At 40.1% G+C, this 20,556-nt stretch overlaps 1 protein-coding gene across 4 annotated transcripts; it reads left to right on the top strand.

Moving 5' to 3' along the window:
* Window positions 1-3,542: 3,542 nt before the first annotated feature.
* On the top strand, window positions 3,543-19,916 carry SLC39A6 (solute carrier family 39 member 6). Of its 4 annotated transcripts, XM_035319782.1 has the most exons (10): window positions 3,543-3,723; window positions 4,282-5,029; window positions 6,690-6,870; window positions 7,131-7,300; window positions 8,523-8,735; window positions 10,071-10,140; window positions 11,443-11,820; window positions 15,950-16,030; window positions 18,002-18,192; window positions 18,936-19,088. In XM_035319782.1, exons 2-10 carry the CDS (start codon window positions 4,310-4,312, stop codon window positions 19,086-19,088), a joined length of 2,157 nt encoding a protein of 718 aa, XP_035175673.1. In that variant the 5' UTR covers window positions 3,543-3,723; window positions 4,282-4,309. The 4 variants fall into 4 exon arrangements, with proteins under 4 accessions (XP_035175673.1, XP_035175675.1, XP_035175674.1 ...); XM_035319784.1 differs by lacking the exon at window positions 10,071-10,140 and having other exon boundaries at window positions 11,499-11,820; window positions 18,936-19,916; XM_035319783.1 differs by lacking the exon at window positions 3,543-3,723 and having other exon boundaries at window positions 4,310-5,029; window positions 18,936-19,916.
* The last annotated feature ends 640 nt before the right edge of the window (window positions 19,917-20,556 follow it).

Below are 20,556 nucleotides of genomic sequence, written 5' to 3'. Positions count from 1 at the left end.
AACCAACACAGAACACAAATGAATAAAACTAAGGATATTGCTAAAATAAAATGTATCTTTGGGAATTAAAACATACTACCACCAAATATGCAATTGCTAACTAGTTTTTTTTTTTTGGACAGGTGAACCTTTTGCAACAATAACAGAAGGAATTGTTTGGGGGATTTCTTTACAGTTGTGAAATTCTATTAACGAAATAGAAAGATTACTGGAGATTTTAAAGAAATCAAATGGAGTTTTGTCTGGGGTCAAACCTACCCAGACATTGTGTGATAGCAGGTCTGTAGTTTAAAACAAATATGTTTTGTAACTTTCAGAGTTCTCATTTATTTTATACATTTAATATTTCTATTTGCATAGCTGTTCTCATTGACAGATTAAGAGGCAAGGAAATATCAGACCTTCCAAGTTTTAAGAAACTTTCAGAGATAGAAGCTGAAACTGGTCTTCAGTACTAAAATGCTATCTTTTTATTTATTATTTTATTATTAAAAATACATCAGCTAGGGAAAAAAAAAAAAAAAAAAAAAAAAAAAAAAAGGCCAGTAAAAACAATCCTTTTAAAAATCTTATTTGCAGTAAAACTTGAGATCAGATCTGTTTTACCATATCTGAACTAATTTCAGTAAGTTTACCTCATGGCAAATTTAAAACTGCCAAGTTTTAAAGCATTTGCCCTGACACACACTCAGCAGAGCAATCAAGAAATTTTGGAGTGACATTAGTGCCAATGGTGCAGCAGGTGATATTATTTCATAAACTTCCACTCTAAATTCAGACTGGCTGGGAAACCAGTTGCAATATTTGCTAGACTGGCTGGGAACAAAACTTAGAGGGGTAGTGCAGCTGGCTGAGGACTTAGGTCCCCGGATTCACTACAGGTTGACGGAGCACTCATTAGCACTTCCTTGGATCCATCTCACACATTCCTGCCCCCACGTAACACACACTGTTAGTACCTCTCACTACAACTAATTAGTTTGTTACACTGTCTCTGAGTTGATTAACATTTTTGCTCATATTGACTTCTGAAACTCCCAACTGTGTGAAGTTAAACCTAAGAGACTGAAGACCAGGTGAGGCCTGACAAATCCCAAGGTCTAATATGGCCAGTGTGGTTTGTGTAACTCAAGGCCTGTTGTATAAAACCACCATACTCTGTCTCAATTATAGGCAGTTAATTACTGTCCCGACTTTGTCCAGAACAACATTTTAGGTCTGTGACTAATGCAGCTTAATTATAAAGGACATAATTATTCATGGAATGTAAGTTTGCTTTAAGCCTGCTGTACTGCCAGGTAGCAGTCCTAGTGCTTGCAAGAGCAAACCATTGCTCCTTTCAGGTGCTCCACAGCAATTACTGTACGTGTCCATCAGATCCCTCCTCATTCGCCTCTTTTCCAAGCTGAAAAGGCCATCACTTCCTGAAAGCCTTACTGAACAGAGCAACAAACAAAATCACAGTGAGGATGGGCCCTGTAAGTGCTATTACACCGTCCTTGAAAGAGGCCTGGAGCTGCAGGCTGCAGTTAAGGCGCAGTCACAAGATGGATCCAGATAGCAGCCGAGCCGCCTCCTGCCTTGCTCTCTGCTCTCTACGTTAAGCTGCCTGTTTGCCCAAGCTTTGTATAGTTACTGAACCATCCGCTAGGGACACCAGGACCCCTGTTTTATGTGGTCACAGCTCTGATTTGTATAGCTATGTGTGGTCCAGACCTCATGGCTGGGCAGATATTCGGAGCCGGGCACTGGGCAGCAGAAACAGCAAAGACTTTAATTTTATCATGAGGCAAACTTACTGAGATTAGTTCAGGTATGGTAAAGCAGGTCTTACCTCAAAATTTACTGCAAATAAGATTTATTTTTTTTTTAAGGATTGTATTAACCAGCTTATTTATTTATTTATGGCCTAGCCAATGTGTATTCACTACTCAAATGAAAGGATGAAAGGAATAATAAAAAAGAAAAAGATAGCATTTTAGCATTGAAGATCAGTTCTCTGTAACCTAAGCTCTGACACTTAAATCTGTAAATGACCTTGACAGGATGTGAGAGAAGAGGGCAGATTTGACACAACGAAACAGCAGGAGACAACAGATAAATGCAAGAGGTTAGAAAAACAGGCTCTGCCATTTGGCATCTGTATTTGGAAGTAATAAAATTATATATATGTATATATATAATAATCAAATGCTTAACATTAGCAGCTTAGGCATAAATGTTGTGTTACTGAAACATAATAAAGGCATCTGGTAAACAGTATTCATGCAAAATGAATTAGCATTTAAGAAGAAAAAAAAAAATGCACAGCCCTCCTGCATTTTACATCCTCATGCTCACCCTCTAGGGGAAAAGAAATGAATAAGGTTGAGGAACACAGCATTTTCTCAATACTTCAAATGCTAGTACGTGGAATAAATCCATAAGCAGCTATCTGTTGCTCTCTGTTTCCAGAACTGTTCAAACCCCCTATCTCCGTCCTATCCTCCAGTCATCCGACCCCCTGAACAAACAGGTTTAATTCAGCCGGGGACTTGGCAGTGTTCTGTATGAAGAAACTCTGTGACCTCTGCATCGTCTCTCTACAGGTACCTTAAAGGAGGCTGTAGTGAGGTAGGGACTGGTCTATTCTCCCACGTACCTGGTGACAGGACGAGGGGGAATGGGCTAAAGTTGCACCAGGGGAGGTTTTGGTTGGATATTTGGAAGAACTTCTTTAGCAAAAGGGTTGTTAGGCACTGGGATAGGCTGCCCAGGGAAGTGGTGGAGTCACCATCCCTGGAGGTCTTTAAAAGACGTTTAGATGTAGAGCCTAGGGATATGGTTAAGTGGAGGGCTTGTTAATGTTAGGTCAGAGGTTGGACTCAGTGATCCTGGAGGTCTCTTCCAACCTAGATGATTCTGTGATTCTGTGATCTCCTGGCAAGCAAGGTGGCTCTGCCTGTAGCAGCAGGCAACAGAAGGAGACCAATGGCCAAGCCCTGAGCAGATGTTAGGTTTGAGCCGCTGGCAGCTAATGAGTAGCTATGGGTAAAGCCATATTCTAGGGCAGGATCCCGTGGCGCCTTCATGCTCCATGGGTCACTGGGGAGAGGCCGAATTCCAGAGCCAGTGAGGGCGAGAGCAGCGTGGGGTGGCGGCAGCATGAAATGACATGGCGGCAGCCGGCAAAACGCTGGGAGTGGTGAAAGGAGAAACAGGGAATACAGCTGAGCCTGTGCTGGGGATGTAGAAACACACAGGGCTGAGGTCAGTGAAAGAATAAAAAACACTACAAAGTTAAAAAAAACACCGTATTTATTTAGTTTTCAGCAAGCTCTAAGCCTTTCCTAGGCCACCTCTGCACTTCCCAGCCGTGCATCAGACTCCCCCGCCCAGGCCGCGCCCTTGCAGCGCCGCCCACAGCCCCGCTCCCAGCGCCGGGCCGCCTGCCCCTGCGCGAAATCCCGCCCCAGGGCCACGCCGCTGAGGCGGCGCGACTTTTCTCACGCCGCACCTTCCGCCCCGCCGCGCTTCCCCATTGGCCGCCGCCCACCGGAAGGGAGGGGTGGGAGCGCTTGGAGCGCGTGCGTGCGCTGAGGGGAGGCAGGCGGCCGGGCTCGGTGGCGGCCCAACGGCCGTAACGGCTCCAGCGGTCGGGACGGTTCCCGCGGTTTTAACGGCTCTAACGCCGGCCGCAGCCTTCTTCTCCTCCTCTTCCTCCGGCGGCGGCCGGGCTGCCGGGTAGGCGTGTGCTAGCCTTGCGGCGGGGGCGCGGCTGTGGTGCTGGGGGGTGAGGCGTGAGGCGTGGTGTGGCGTGGCTGGGTCTGTGCCGCCGGGATGTGTGCTCTTTATGTAGGGTTTGGGGGCCCCCGCTGAATTTATAACCGTTATTCCTTGGTGATGCATGGTTGAAGGCTGAATTTATAAGGGTTGTTTCAAGTACGAGAAGAGCCTAACGTAGAACTCAAGTGGTGCAGATGTGAGGATGCTATCATCGTTTTATCTTGCGTTAGAAAACTGAGTCAGGCCAAGCAAAACAAAGGCAAGGCTACGCCTGGGCAAGAACTTCAGGCCAGTGACTGTGCTGTGGTATGCAGCTTCATCCTGTGTTGCCTGAGGCTGCACATCTGGGAAAAACGCTGCGTGTGTAAGAAATCTAATTGGCTTTTCTCGTACTGTGTAGATAGCTTGAGCAGGGCATTTCAGCTAATTGTGGAAATACATTGCAGAGGAAGACACGATCACCATTTGCACTGTATAAAAATAGTAAAACTTTTATTTTTTCTTTCTTTTTCCCAGAGTCTTTAACTCCTAATAGGAAACTGGAATGGAGAGTACAGTATCAGTCACATTCCTTGTGTTGTTTTCCATACTATTGTGTGAAAGTTATCATCATGGAGTGGAGACAGGCACAGTTGTGCAGACATTGGAGAGAACTTTTCCGGAAAAGGCAGCCAGTGTTAACATTGACTTGGCAGGGTTAATACAGAAACTTCACCTTCAAGAACTTTTTCGTCGTTATGGGGAAAACAACTCTCTGACGATTGAAGGATTTAGAAAACTGCTCCAGAACATAGGTATAGATAAGATGAAGAGGGTTAAAATAGACCATGATCATGACCATGATCATCATCTTCATCATAACCACATTTCACTGAGTAAAAACTCTGAGAAGACTGTTTGTCCAAACCACGAATCTGATGCTAGCAAAGACCCCCGGAACAGTCATTCGAAAGAACCTCATAAAGCAGAGAACATAGATCATCAGCAGAACTTGGTACGCAGCAAGAACGCTGTTAATGAAATAGTGGTGTCTATCAACACTACCCCCACAGATGGCAATCCTGAGCTGCAGAGTCTGGATCCTGGAGAAGGCAAGTCGGTTGCTCGGTTAGGTCTGACTAGCTCTAACGCCATTAACATCACAGATGGCAGCAATACCAGTTGGCTTGCTAACAGCAAAGCAAATGAATCCCTTGCTTCTCCGAAGGAATCAGAAAGAGGAAGTTACCTGTATTCTAAACTTAAAAACCAAAATACCCAAGAGGTGAGACTGACTCTTTTGTGTTCTGGGAATCCAGGTCCACTGGCAGTATCGTTACGGCTTTATTTGCTGGGTGCTTTATGCTTAGCTTGGTCCAAGCTTTGTAGTTTAACAGCGTTCGTAGCAAAATGCATGCAAGCAGCTTTCATTGAATCTTAACCCTTTGCTTTGAAGGAATGTTATGGTCATGCGCTCAGGAAAATATCTATGCATTCTAGTTAATATTTTTTTATTAAAAGGAAATATATATTTATATTAACAATACTTATTTTTATATATTGATATGTTTTTAAATATATACTAAAAATGAAGAACACAAAACTCAGGCAACTATATAAAAAGTTTGTGATGCTCCACAGAAAAACTCCACTTTACTCATGTAAAAACAGCAAGGAAAGATCAGGTATCCAAGGTACTTTGAAATGAATGGTACATTGATTTTTTCCAAAATGGATTTCTTGCTTTATAAGTGCAGCCAAACAGTCATGCAAGTATATAGCAGTTGTTGAGCTTGTTTTTAGAGCTTGTATTTTTCTGCCTGTGGGCAGGAAATGAGTAATACACTCCCCCGAGTTAGAAATAAGTGAGGGCTGATGGAATTTTAGACTAACTGTATTACCTATCTGCTTCTCATTTCAGATACATGTAAATCAACGTTAAATTCTTAGTAAAATGTAGGGAATGGAATGGTAAACTCAGTTAAATCTTACTGATTTCTTTTTGGTTCAGCTTGTTTTTTCTGCTGTAAAGTCCAGAATCTGTATTGTTTTCCAAGTAATATGGTGAAAGAGGAAAAGAAAATACGGTGAAAATAGTCATTCTTATGAGAGCTGCCTCACAAGTGTTAGATAATCTCATTGTAGGCAGGGCAGAATTGTAGGGAATCAATAGGTACATGCATTCTTTTTTTTTTTTCACTTGTATCTTTACATTTTTCTTTTAAGATTGTGTATAAGGACCAACTATAAAATCATAATAAGAAAACATACTGCTGCAAAATGATACCTATTACTTTAACATAGTAAAAATGAGTGCTGATAAAGCCTGTAATTTTGCTGTAGACGGTTCTGTTACACAGTCATACCTTTCTCCATGAAAGGTTTTTAAAACCAAGTGTCTCTCTGGAGTCTTAATGGATGTGGTTGTCCTAGATAATTCCGGGTGGGTATCTGCATCATGTGATTTGTGGGTGCTGGTTATGAGTTACTCTGCTTTCTGCACAATCAGTCCAGGAGTGCTATGAGGGGAGTCGGGGGTGGCTACTGAACCCTGTATGACTGTAGGTTGTGTAGTGAGAGAATTGTAGTAATGACCCATACAGAAAGGTCTTCAACCTTGTTGCTGCTTCCTTGTATGGCCTCAAAAACAGACTCAAAAGTGCTAGGCTTTTTTCTAACCTCAAAACAAAGCATCTGGCACCCACCTTTGAGCTGAGAACATGTACTGATTGCACATCATCTATCAGTGCTACCCTCTGGGCCTGAAGAGGGGATGAAGGTACAGTTCTTCCAGAACTGGCTCATTCCTGGTTCTTAATTACTGTTGTTACACTGGTTTTCATGCAGCATCACTGTATTAATTTCAATTAAAATGGGATGTGCCGTCGTTTCAATATATGGTATTTTGGCTCTGCTTCACCTTTAACAAATGTGTCTTTCCACAGTGCTCCAGTGCATCCAAGCTGATGCAGTCCCATGGAATAGGCACTCAAGCTCTGTTGACTGCTACAGAATTTAGCTATCTTTGTCCAGCTCTTATTAATCAGATTGATGGCAAGTGCTGCATCGTCCATGCAAGTAGTGAAAAAAATGAAACTCCTCCAAAAGGTTACTCTTTGCAAATAGGTAGGTTCCCTTTTTTAATATTGAATAAAAGCCTATTGGAAACTCTTATTAGTTACACATTTCAGAGTTGTAAGAAGCCTATGATTTTCTTCTGGCACTTCTCCTTACCATGTGTAGAGAGAAATGTTTGTGGCCTACCATTTGTTATCATCTAATTAATCAGTTGATCGGGAGTATTTGACAACAGGAATGTTAAGCAAACAAAACCTCACACAGCAGTTTATTCTTACTGCTTTTTCCCTTTTTTTTTTGTTTACCAGCTTGGATTGGTGGCTTCATATCCATCTCCGTCATCAGTTTTCTTTCCTTATTGGGTGTTATATTGGTACCTCTGATGAATCGTGTATTTTTCAAATTTCTTCTAAGTTTCCTTGTGGCATTGGCTGTGGGGACTTTAAGTGGAGATGCCTTCTTACATCTCCTTCCACATGTAAGTATTAACTATCATTTTGTTAATTATCCCTAAACAGAAACACTGACAGCTGCCAGTACTTATTAGTGGTAGTTTTGATATGTATTAATACCTACATGGTGGATAATTTCTTGTAAGGTAGATTATTTGATAGAAATAATTTTGCTCCTACTAATAAGCACCTGTCTGGAGCTGTTTGTACTATTCCTCTCACTCTCTGCTGTGTAAGAACTTCGCACCATACTCCCTCAATCTATTTCCTGTTTTCAGTCATGCGTGCTGCCAAGTCACTCTAGTTCCTTGCACCAAGAACTTTGGGTAAATGCTTTTCTAGTCTCTTATTGCAGTGCCACGTCTCATCCTAAAGCCAAAACACAGCACCATACCAGGAAGAAGATTAACTATCCCAGCCAAAACCACAACAAATGTGGAATAGAAAATCTTCTGTTTTCTATTACCAGTCACTTGTGTTGACTGTTTATCCATTATAATGTTTTTGTCAGAATCAAGCATTTCTGAAGTCCTATGAAAATATTACTCAATAGGCTTTGAAATGAACTGTTTCTATTATGTAATCTGGACGAAGAAATGGGAATATGATTGAAAAATTTCTGCAGTTCTTGAAACTCTTAAAAATAATTATGGATCCAGCATTCAGGTAAGATGCACTAAACCACAGATCCTGTGCTGGTTTCAAAGCCTTGTCCTTAGGGTTCTTCCTTTTCCTTTTCGGTTAATCTTGAACTTGTCATGTAAGGTCACTGCAAATCGAAACGTGTGTGAATGTATGTGCATCTGTGGATTATACCCAAAAGTTTTTTCAAGAATGCCAGATTTGCTTGAAAGAAGGAAATTACTGTTAAATGCTTTGTAGGAAAAAAGTGTTTGATGTCAGGTAGTTGTCTTAGGTGGGAAAATAGCTGTTCTGTGTTTGATTACTACTTAAAATGCAGTTTCCTTGCTAGCATCAAGGGTATTTGTAGGGGCAGTTATGCATTTTGTACTCAGCAATATGCAATTAACTTCAGCAAAGGAATGAATACCAGTTCTGCTCTCAGTGTTTTTCTATCAACAATTTGCCCTTGTAATTGTTTGAGTTTATATCCAGAGCATTTATCCCATCGTAAGCGTTAAGTCTGGACTCCAGACTTGAGGAAAAGAATGTGAAGAAATCTTTGTGTTTCTCTTCATATCAGTTCTTTTGAATATAATGACTCTGCCTGTTTGTTTCTCCCCTTAGTCTCACGGAAACCACCACCATCACCACGAAAAGCCTCCCCTGGAACAAAACAAAGGTTCTCTGTTCAAACATCTTGTTTTTCAAAGTACAGAGGAGAGTGCTTACCTGGATTCTACGTGGAAGGGACTTACAGCACTTGGCGGCTTGTATTTCATGTTTCTAGTGGAGCATTTGATCACTTTAATAAAGCAGTTCAAAGACAAGAAGAAAAAGGTATAACTACTACTTTGAAGTTGTGTTGGATTGCATGAGGATTTTTGAATACACTTCTACTTCTGTGAAAACATAAGTATTATGTATATTATGCTGATAGGATTTGCTAGCAATTGCTGACTTGATTAGTGCTTTAATTTATATTAGCAGCATCTACACTTACAAACTAGGCGGTTACTTTTTTTTTTGTGGTCATCTTCAGGAAGACCTCTATTTCCTAACCAGACAGGTAGCACAGGGTTAATATGGTGATTTTTTTAAAAAGGCAAACACCTGGTTACAGCCTTTGTTTTAAGTTATTTAAGGTCGTTGCTTATTAGTGGTTTCTTTCTGACTTCTCAAGGAGATTATGCAACTAATTTTTTATTGTTTTTTCTTTAAATCTCATACTGGCTGAATTAAGATGACCTCTTGCAGTTACTGCACTACTGCTGAGGGGACACTTCCCCAAAACGGGTGAGGGTGGCAGTCACTCCTTAGACAAGTAAGCATCTGACTGCTCTGCAGAAGGTGACCTTCTTAGATAGTATTCAGTTTGAAAATATCAGCTCCCATGTTCCTCTTCTTTCCCTTCTCTTTCTGCAAAGAGGAGAGCAATACAGCCTTCGTGTTACGATGCTGTGTTTTATGTGGAAGGTGTAAATAACTGATTTGGGTGGGTTGTAAACGTTGGTTCAGCAGACTTGGTGCTGTGTGCTGTTTGAATTGTGTCACAGCAGGTTGTGTTGGTGTGGTTGATGCTGGAGTAAGCTAAATTAACTGTGAGTGATAGGATCGTTTTCCCAATCTATTATTAAGTGTATTCATCAAGAGGTGTCTTGAGTTCCACGCAAAGCGAGTATTTTCTGTGTCCTTATCTCTTAGCCACTGAGAATGGATTTTCTGTTAGGCTAATTGTGCCTTTCTAGATACTGAGTCACTGATCATAAATTTTTGTGATGCCAAAACTAGTAAGCAATGATTTTATTTGGCTTTCTTTCAATACATTAGGAAAAAGCATCACACTGATATTACACTGGGAAAGAACTAGTGGAGTAGCTCTTGGTCAGCATTTGCTGCATTTTACTTCTCAAATGAACCCCTCTGTTTAGTCCTTTCACAGAAGTACATGGTATTTATGCAAGTTCATTTTTCCCCCCTTTGGAGCCTGAGGAACTTTTGTCTCTTTATTGTACTTAGAGGTTTCTAATGTTCCTCTTCCGCATTCTTTATATGGCTTCCATCTTGTCCTCTTTCTGTGCAGGCTGCATAAATGTTGTGAATATTATGTTGCTCATGTATATCCTGAAAAATAAGTAAAATATTCATAACTACAGTATTTTCTTTTGGAATAAGAAAAAAAATGAAGATGATGGAGAAAGTAAGAAGTTTTCAGCGAATGAAGAAAAGTTAGATACAGATGATCGTAAGTCTCAGTAATATTATTGAACAGTTGTTGTTGTGCAAAAGCACAGCAGCACACTTTAAAAAAAAAAAAAAACTGATTGATGGCAGCTCATAGATTTGATTCTTACTATAGGTTGGATCACTGCCTACTTAATCTGTCTCTGAAACAAACCTGAATGTGCACTGATCTGTAGAGTAGTAGCTTTGTTTATTACTTCCCCTTAAAAAGGATTGATAGGTTGGAAGTAGTGGATTCAGTTTAGAAACAAATGTGTTAATTCTGGATTGACCAGTAGAAGTTGAAGTAATTTTGAGAAGCTTTTCTGGCTATGCCCGTTGCATATGTAGCCATACCTAATGGCTTCTGTGCTTCTTATGTTAGACTGCTAGATGCCATTTACAGAAATCTCAATAATAGACCATGTGTATCTTAAATCCAGACTTGAATATTTATTTTTAAGGTCGATAATCTAAAATCCAAGGTGCTGAAGTATTTGGACTGCAAATAATCAGGTGTCCTCAATACTGTGTTGTGAGCAAAGCCACACCTAACTAGATACTTGTTAGCTCTTGTAGCTAAGAGAGGCTTCCAGTTTTTTTTAGAAAGTAGTTGTCAGCCATGCAGGAAAAAAAAAAACATCCATTTGTTCATTCAACAGAAGGGAAAGAACTTAAGAAGTTTGGGGTTTATCGGTTAAAATCACTAACATTATCGTGCTCTTAATGTTTCTCTGAGGACACTCCAGTCTGTGTTGATATTTTTGAGTGTATTTTTCAGGTGTTCAAGCTTAAGAACTTGTGTATAATCAATTACTTCCATATGAAATACAGGAAGTTTGCCAAGATTACTTGTAATGTAGTCCTGCTCTTTTGCATTCCTACTTTGTAGCCCTAAGATGAATAAATGGCATATGCATGTCAGGCTTTTCCCTTCTGAAGCAGTTGAGCTAACAGCCTTTGTGCTGTGAAATTGAGATGCAGAGCTCTTGTACTTATATTGTACTGGGTCTTAGATGAAAGGCTTTTTTTTTTTTCTTCTTTAAGAAGGCATTTGTGGCCATATTTTATGGGGCTGCTTTAGTGTTAGGGGACAAAATAAAATGTTTTCATTGTTTTGGAATAACAGGAATTTTCCCAGAAATATGATTGAAGAAAAATAGCTTGTGGAGGCACTTGGTACAAGAAGCTGGGTTATCAACCTCAACTTTCAAACTTGCTAGTTGTTTCTTTAGTGTATCACTTATTCAACTTGTTTATTGTATCTTTGCTTCCTGAGTGACTCTAAAAATGTATAATATTATACTCTGGGTTTTTGTAACAGGGTCTGAGGGCTATCTAGGGACAGACTCACAAGATCCATCGCCCTTCATTTCTCAGCAGCCAGCCATGCAAGAAGAAGAAGAAGTCATGATAGCTCATTCTCATCAAGAGGAGGCTGACAGTGAATATGTGTCCAGGGGCTGTAGAAACAAATGTCATTCTCACTTACATGATACTCTGGGACAGACGGATCATCTCAGCCACCACCACCACGATTACCACCACATCCTGCATCATCATCATCATCAGAACCATCATCCACACAGTCACAGCCAGCGCTACTCACGTGAGGAGCTGAAGGATGCTGGAATAGCAACTCTGGCCTGGATGGTGATCATGGGAGACGGGCTGCACAACTTCAGTGACGGCCTAGCAATTGGTAAGTATTGGTGTGAATACTGCAGCTTTGTCATGTGTGATTATAGCAAGGTCTTGCTGTCACTTATCTTTTTGTTAGGAATATAATTAATTTGTTTTTCAAAACCCCACGCTGCTAAACTTTTATCTTACAGCAGCTCTAAATTAATGATAAAAACCTCCGGTTTAACAACGTGCAGACCAGTGACGAGTAAAGCAGAATTTTTGTGCTTACAGGTGCATTTCTGTAGGAAATGTGTAAATTTTGCTCTAATTCCTACTTCTAGGATAAAAGTAGGAAAAAAGGAACAGATTGAAGGTTTATGTTCTGGACTTTTGGATTTGAGGTCAGATCTGGGGGTCACCTTCTTTCTGGAAGGAAAGCTAGATGGTGAAAATAAGTTATAAAGTGAAGTTAAATCAGTAATCCTTAGTTGTGCTAGTCTTTCATGATCTTGACTTCAGTAATTAAGACTAATCTCTGGTTTTATTGCTATTGGCTTCATTTCCACCTTGTATAGCATACTGGGGACAGTTCAGCAGTAACAGTCTCTGTAAATTTGCTTGTATAAACAAGTTCATTCTTGTTTGAGGAGGAAGTGTCCTATAGTAACTATTTTCTCACAGCAGTATTTGCAGTTGTTCAGGTTCAGTCAATTCAAAGAATAATGTGAAAAGAGACCTTCTGATTTAATCTCTTTTTTATGAAAGTAGAAGTGTGGGATGTAAATTTCCTAGCAGATCAGTACTGAAAATGTGGTAGAAGGAGGATTTGCATACAAATTACATGCTGAATCAATTATCTGTTAGCATTAGGGAGATTTGGGAAGGAGCTGTGATTTGATAGTTATGAAAGGAAAAATATGAGAGGTTAATAAAAGCTTATTGAACAAGTGAGAGTAATAGCTTTTAGAAGTCCTGCTGTGTGGCTTGTTCAGACTAATGGAAATGTGGCATTCCTTCAGTTCTGGATATGCTTGAAAATATTATGAAAAACACTGGTGCTGTGGAAATGCCAATACTACTTGTATAATATTTATACATATTTAAATGAAGGCATGAATGTTTCTGTGAAGATAGGTGTAGCCAGAATAACCCTTCACTTAAGTTTTATTTCTTGAGATTGCTATTGATAACTTCCATCAGTTTTTCCCCTCAAAGCTGTTGTGGTAAGTATGTGGGAATTAGATTTAAGTGCTTACATTTCTGTTAAAGCATTCAACAATTGCATCTGACTAACCTGTATAAAAAGATCTGTGATCTGAACTTTCTGTAGCTTCAACTAAATAACTAAAATGCAGAAAACTGTTTATTTCCATACTAATCTTACCTATATTTTTTCTTTTTTTTTTTTTTTGGGAGGGGGGGGAGGGGGTTGGGAGAAGTGATGTCTTAAGCATATTTTAAAGTACCATAGCACTATTAAATCAACTTGTTGAGAGGAGATGCTGTCAGTTGGGTACGTTAATGTTGTCTTCAGTTTGAGTATTAACATTTTAAGAGCTATTTTTAGTAGTGAAAAATAACATTAGATATTCCTGTTTATATTTAAGGTCCTGCTTTAGAGAATCTGGATAGTATTCAGCCATATCAGCCAGCTAGGAGCTTTGTAACATTGCCAGATTTTGTTTGGCTTGCCTTCCTGGTCCCTAAATCAGACTTATTTTCTCTTATTTAGCTGGATTCTTGTATTTTCACTTTTACTTTAATAAGCGCTAAGACTAGGAAAACATTGTATAAAGGCAGTAATATAGAAGAACTGGTAGATTATTGAGGATTCAGGCATGGGAGAAGGTAATCACCTTCTGTCTTCCTTTCCTTATCTAGTCTCTTCAGGAACTGAAACCCAAATTAATGCTGTTGAGTTCTCCTGTCTTAGGAGATAATTGCAGCTGTTCTGTCTCTCAGAAATCTGACTCAAAAACTCTAAAGCGATGTTTGGAAGAAAACAGACTGCCTAGGAAAGATTGATAGTGTTCACTAATAACTGCTATTGCTAGTGAAGTAGCATTAACTCATCACTTACATATTAATTACTGCGTGGACTGCTGTGATAAAGTGTTCTGGAGTGTAGCGTGAAATACTCTAGTTGAAGTCTTAAATCAAAGTAACTTTAGTCTTGCACACTGCACCTCCCTGAATTGGACTTCGTAACTAGAACCGCAAAAATGGATGTTTCCTAGAGGTCATCTGGACAAACCTGCACCCCAAAGTGGGTTCTCTTACCCTGGGAACAGCCTCCCTAGTGTGAGGAGTGTTATGTGAGCCTTTTCCCATGCCCTGGGGATTTCGATAGCTGTGACTTTACATCAGCACCCTTGGGTGAATCTCATCCCATGCATCTGAGTACTTCTGCTATTTTCTAAATAATCTTTAAATTATTGCTGCTTTCCTGTGGGCTGTCCCTTTCTTTCTGGAATGGTGCTGGTACCTGCTGATAGATCAAGACCGAATTTTACCGCTTCCCTTCCCAGCTTTCTTCTGTATCCTCAGCTCAGTTATCTTGTGCTCACTGGAGCACAAACTGACTGTTTTTGCTCTATTTTCCATCAGTTCTCATGTTCCTGGTGTTATTCTGATCTCGATCAAGAGACTGCCAGTAGGCACAAAGAACTGCATTCGTACTTAGCTTTGTACTGGAGCTCTGTACAGCCAAGAAAACCCTTTCATGTAAACCCTTTCAGGCAAAAGAAAATAAAAAGAGGGCTAGTGATTGCATTGTGTCCTCAAGCAGCCTGTACCTGTTCGTGGCAGGGCAGGTGAACTTTGGATCTCCACACCATCATCGAGTTGGGAGCTGCAAAGTGGACTTCCCTGGGCAATAGCTCTCATCAGCAGGTCTGCCTCTGTCATCTGCCTTGCATGTGAGGGAGTTGCCTAACACTAAAATTCTTTCTTTTTATAGTGCTAGCCCTAATCAGATCATAATGAAGTACTGGGTGAATATTCTGGGCTCGGCAGAACTCATTTCTTCTCTAACTGCTGCCCATGTCACAGAATCACAGAATAGTCTAGGTTGAGAGAGACCTCCAAGATCACTGAGTCCAACCTCTGACCTAACGTTAACAAGTCCTCCACTAAACCATATCCCTAAGCTCTACATCTAAACGTCTTTTAAAGACCTCCAGGGATGGTGACTCCACCACTTCCCTGGGCAGCCTATTCCAGTGCCTAACAACCCTTTCGGTAAAGAAGTTCTTCCAAATATCCAACCTAAACCTCCCTTGGTGCAACTTTAGCCCATTCCCCCTCGTCCTGTCACCAGGCACGTGGGAGAACAGACCAGTCCCCACCTCACTACAGCCTCCCTTCAGGTACCTGTAGAGAGCGATAAGGTCGCCCCTGAGCCTCCTCTTCTCCAGGCTAAACAGTCCCAGCTCCCTCAGCCGCTCCTCGTAAGACTTGTTCTCCAGGCCCTTCACCAGCTTCGTAGCCCGTCTCTGGACTCACTCGAGCACCTCCATGTCCTTCTTGTAGTGAGGGGCCCAATGTCATGACCATGTTCTTCAGATCAGCTGCTGCATATGGAGGTGGGAGAGTTCCTCCTGTTGCAAGGCATTGCTGCTTTCAAATTTTATTCATCCGGGAGTTCATGTTGGCTTCCTGGTCCTGTGCTCATTTGGTGCTACCTTCCTCTTCACCCTGAGGAGGCTCGGGCTCTTGCCTCTGTAGAATCTCTTCTGAAGACCTTTTCCATCTCCTCCTCGTTAAACCAGGTCCAGAGATGCCCGCACATGGCTGCGTGGCCTCACGTGTCATTGAACTTGCCTTTTTCTAGTGCCTGACTCGGAGAGGCAGTTGAGATGCAATCTTCCCTTTATAGCTTTTGAAAACCAGTGTCCTTTCTAATGGTGTCTGCATATGTTGCTTTTTTTTGTGAGTTGTGTTGTTGAACAGTATTGGGCTTAGTTCAGAAATTGGATGGTGAAACTTGGTTTGCTGTAGAGGATTAGAGGATTTTATCTTGCTTTGGATTGACATTTCTGAATCTTAAACAAAAACTGTTCAGTGACACTTCAAATGCTTGCAGAAGCATAACAAAATTTGAGTGAGACTAATCACGTCCTGATCTAATATGAGCATATGCACCAATGCTTCTGCACTTGATGACTGAATATGAAGTAATGCCTTTTATTTTTTCCTTTTCGTAGGAGCAGCCTTTACTGAAGGGTTATCAAGTGGTTTAAGCACTTCTGTAGCTGTATTTTGCCATGAATTACCTCATGAACTAGGTAAGACCCAAATAATTTGCTATGCTGCAGCTACCTAGGTACTTCTAAGTGCACTCTGGAGAATTAAATGTTATTTTATTATGTAGCACAGTAAAATCTCTTGATTAGAAAGCCTCAACCATATTAGACTGTCTATTCAATAATACCTTTAGCTTATTTAAAAGAACGTTTTATTTATGAACTAATTTTCCTTTTAAAACTCCAAACACCTCTGCTACTGATTTTAAAACTTGTTGTCTTTTGCAGTTATTTACAACTTGTTCTATGTGGTTCATCTCTAGTTTTTACTCTTCATAACATAGATTCAGGAGAATGCATGTCAGAATTTGTTTAGTCACATCTCTGCCTAATTTTATTGTGTTTGTGCTGTTGAAATGAAGATCACAATTAGTCAGACTCCTTTGTGCATAGCATGTGCTACTTTTCCTGTTAAGTCTTACAAAGAATTGCAGTAGCTCTAAATTAAGCTTGGCACTATTTAGAAGTCTTTCCTGGAAATACTTTGTCTCTTTGAAGCTCGAGTGATTTAAATTAATGATGGCAATTTTTTTAAAGGAATGCATGTGTTGCAAGTTCGATATTATGCCCTTTCACAGTGAAGCTCATGAGAACAGGACATGGCTGTTTGGTTGAACTCAGAATTATTTTATTTCCAGTTGTTGAAGCGCTTTGAACATGTAACTGGTATGTCTTAGCAGCCGTGGTCCCATCTGGTATACAGGATGAGGAAAGGACAGTTTGCTTACGCTTTTTAAGGTTTAATTCTCTAGAAAGTGCACTGTTCAATTTCATTTAACAGAGCTTGTAAACCAGTGTGTGTGTATATCAAACCATTTATTAAACAATTAGATGTACTTGGCGTTCTGTACAGTCATGTTGTACAGAAATAAATTACTTTCTCTGGAGAATGTACCTGGTTTTACAACACGAGAGGAATTGAGCCTTATTCATCTTAATATAAATTCTGTGGAAGTCGTGGAACTTGTATTAACTACATGTACTAATGACATTTAGTACAAGTATACAAAATAAATTCATGTTACAAGTCCGACACTTTGGATTCAAATATCCTGTTGACTTTCAAGCAATAAAAATCTGAAACTGAAATCATGCTCTTTTTTAACCAACACAGAAAACCTGATGCAAATGCCTTCTTTAACAGAGAACGTGAAATGGCATAGGAATGCTAAGACAAATTGGACTAGTTAAAGTTAACTAGGGAAGAAATTGGATTATTCTGTTGTTGGTGCTAAGCAATGTTGATAAAATTATACCAGTTGATCTTGCTTGTCCCACAAGAGGTTACAATTTATTGTAACAAATTTCTCAACTCAATCTTGAAGACTGCTTTCATTTAAACTGGAGAGAAGTAACATTTTGTACATAGTATCAATTTCATTCCCAATTAATAAGCTTGTATTACTTTGCTCTTTGTTTAAATACATTATACCGATCTTAAAACTGGTTTCTACTCTGGAAAAAAAAGCAGGTAATCTATCATTCTTTCAAATAAAACTAAGACATGATTGCTCACAGAAATTAGTGACAACTTTCTAAATTTAAGCAAGCTAGACTTAAAGTACAAAGAAAAGTTACAGGTTAATAGATGAATTCATTTTGGTACCATTGCTTTATGCTGTTAAGGGGGAGTACTTGGTTTTAGAAACTGACTTGGAGTGTTCATGCATGTCAAGGACTGCAATGTGTTGGTTTAAATACAAGCTACACTAAAAGCTGCTGCTTCTAAAAATCAGGAAACTTTAAGGCTGTAAAGTTACCACAGTAGTGTTGTTCTTCATGTGTGCTTTTTAATTTTTTGTCTCACTGTTTTCTAATTCTGTGAAGAAAAATGTAAGGCAGATAACAGCATAAAAACTTGCACAGATCTGCTTGTAAGAAAGAACAGAGATCATAAATACTGCAGGAGTTCCCTGAGGGTGTAAACACCTGCTTTGTTTTACCCTGCTGTAGGAGACTTTGCCGTGCTTCTGAAGGCTGGTATGACTGTCAAGCAAGCTGTGCTTTACAACGCGCTGTCAGCGATGTTGGCCTATCTTGGAATGGCGACTGGGATCCTTATCGGTCATTACGCCGACAACGTTTCCATGTGGATATTTGCACTTACTGCTGGCTTGTTCATGTACGTGGCTCTTGTGGATATGGTAAGTTGCTATGTTTTATCTAACATAGATAGAAAATTAATGCCAATTGCCTTTTGATCATAAATTCTTCCGCCTTTTCTCCCTTGATATGTTTTGGTACCCGAAAGCATGGAGGAGTGTTCAGTTAAATGTGCAGGTGCAAGATTAGTTTTAGGTTACTGTTGGTACAGTAACTTCTTATCTTCTGCTGTTAAGCATCTGATTTAAAAACCAAGGTAGAAACACAGTAAAACACTTGCTCTGACAGTGGCTACTGTAACAACTTGTAGTCTTAAGGGCTCTCTGCAGCACCAAATGTGCTTCGGCTTTTGCAGCAAGTCGTTAGTGCTTCTTGTGATGAAGCCTGAATTGTGTTAAAATCCACACTGTACCTCAGAGGTACAACAAAGTACTTAATGGGTGTTTGTGGAAGTTTAACCATCGTCTTCGAATAAAATTCTTGGTGTGGCTTGATTAAATCAATTGGTAAATAAGCCAGCCAATTACTCAGAGTATAATTAAGACATCAGCATAATTATCATGAAAACAGTAATTATACCATTACAGACACTGTCTTTAGCTTATGTGAAAGTAGACTGATAATGTTATTCGTGTTGAGTGACACCTAACTCAAGGAGTAGTGTGAATGCATCAACAGGAGAGTCTCAGAGTGAGACCCAACCACTGCATGCTTCATGGCTGAAGCACTGGATTCTAAATAACTGTTTGTTTTGAAGGCGTTTAACCCTTTCTTGTTTGTTTAGGTACCTGAAATGCTTCACAACGATGCTAGCGACCATGGATGTAGCCGCTGGGGATACTTCCTCTTACAGAATGCTGGGATTCTGCTGGGTTTTGGGATCATGTTGCTTATCTCTGTGTTTGAACATAAAATTGTATTCAGCATAAACCTGTAACCTTTGCTGCTGGGAACAGAGCTTGCCGTTACATTGAAAAACAACAGGTAGCTGTTCTTCTATCCTGTAACGGAGGGGTACGCATGATAGAAGCTGAATGTTTTTATTGGTGTATATATTGCGTCACTTTCCCCCCCCACGCAGATCTTTTTCCCTCCTGTAGAAATGCAACTAAGTGTTTTTCACTCAGAATTTAGTTCTGCATATGGTACTATGGGAAGGCATACTTAGGAAGTCATCGTGAAAGTGCCAAATCTATGAACGCGTTATCACCTGTGGTGGTGGTGGGGATCTAGTCTTTTTTTTGTGAATTTACTTACTGTAAGTAATTATGTGTAACCTTGGTGTGTTTTTTTTTTTACTTTGGTATTTTTTACCACATTTATTTCTTTATACCAACAAGACAAATGTCAGTGGTTCTTATTCTAGCACAATCAAAAGCAGTGAGTAGAAAGCACTGTGAGCAGTGTAAAACAAAGGCTGGCAGTGGGTAGTGTGTGCTTATATTGGTAGAGATGAGTCTCTCCTGCATCCACCTGGTTTACACAGGGTGGCAGATGAGCCCCCTCCACCCTTTTGGCAGTGGTTCTGCTTGTGGATTCTGTTTCCTATTCCAGCTGCTTTCTACTCCCAATGGTTTCCTGTGAAATCCCATTTCAGTTGTTTGCAACAAGTATGTTTTACCTGCTTCATCCCGTCTGATGTGTGTTACTCTTCACTGATTACTCAGATCAGCAACAACAGTACAGCTATTATGTTGTAAAGCATAGCTGTGCCTATAATACACTTGAATTCCATTAAAAAGACTTAAAGCAGTGCTTTATCACATTTATGCTGCCTGGAGCGGCAAAGTTGTATTACAGTGTTTGATATCAAGAGGAGTAGTGTTACAGGCTGAGACAAACAGTCATTTATTACGACAGCTTTCCTAAGTCTGGATTTATTCTGGGAAATGAACTAGTCAGCTCTCCCACTCAGCTCGAGTTCTGTATGATAACACACACACCCGTGCTTGCTCAGCAGTTGCATTCTTTGCAACAACTAAACCTGAAAGATCCCAAAAGCAAAAATTCTTTGATTAGCATGTATAGGGAAGCAGCATATTAAGAATAATAACCAATATATTTATGTAGTTTGAGCTTGCTGTCTTGTGGTCTTAGTATTTTAACCACCCTGAAAGTAACCAGGAAGGAAAGACAAAAAAGACAACTGTCACAAAAAAGAAGACACACCCCAACAACCAGAATCCTGCATTCGCAGGAAATGAGATCATTAAATTGTTGTGTGTCTCAACTTCTGTGCAAGAATAAGAAGGTAGGCTGTCTTAACTAGCTACCGTAACGGAGGGGAAAAAAAAGCCCCATAAACATTAGAACTTTTTGTCTGATTCAATTTTACCACTGTTTCAAATCACCAACTGAATAGGAAACTTGAACAAAGAGCACCTATGTGATCATAGCACGTCTGA

Source organism: Oxyura jamaicensis, chromosome 2 (assembly GCF_011077185.1).
Source record: "Oxyura jamaicensis isolate SHBP4307 breed ruddy duck chromosome 2, BPBGC_Ojam_1.0, whole genome shotgun sequence".
NCBI classification, from domain to species: Eukaryota; Metazoa; Chordata; class Aves; order Anseriformes; family Anatidae; genus Oxyura; species Oxyura jamaicensis.
The sequence above is the reverse complement of the archived record's forward strand: the minus strand, read 5'-3'. Positions and strand labels throughout refer to the sequence as shown.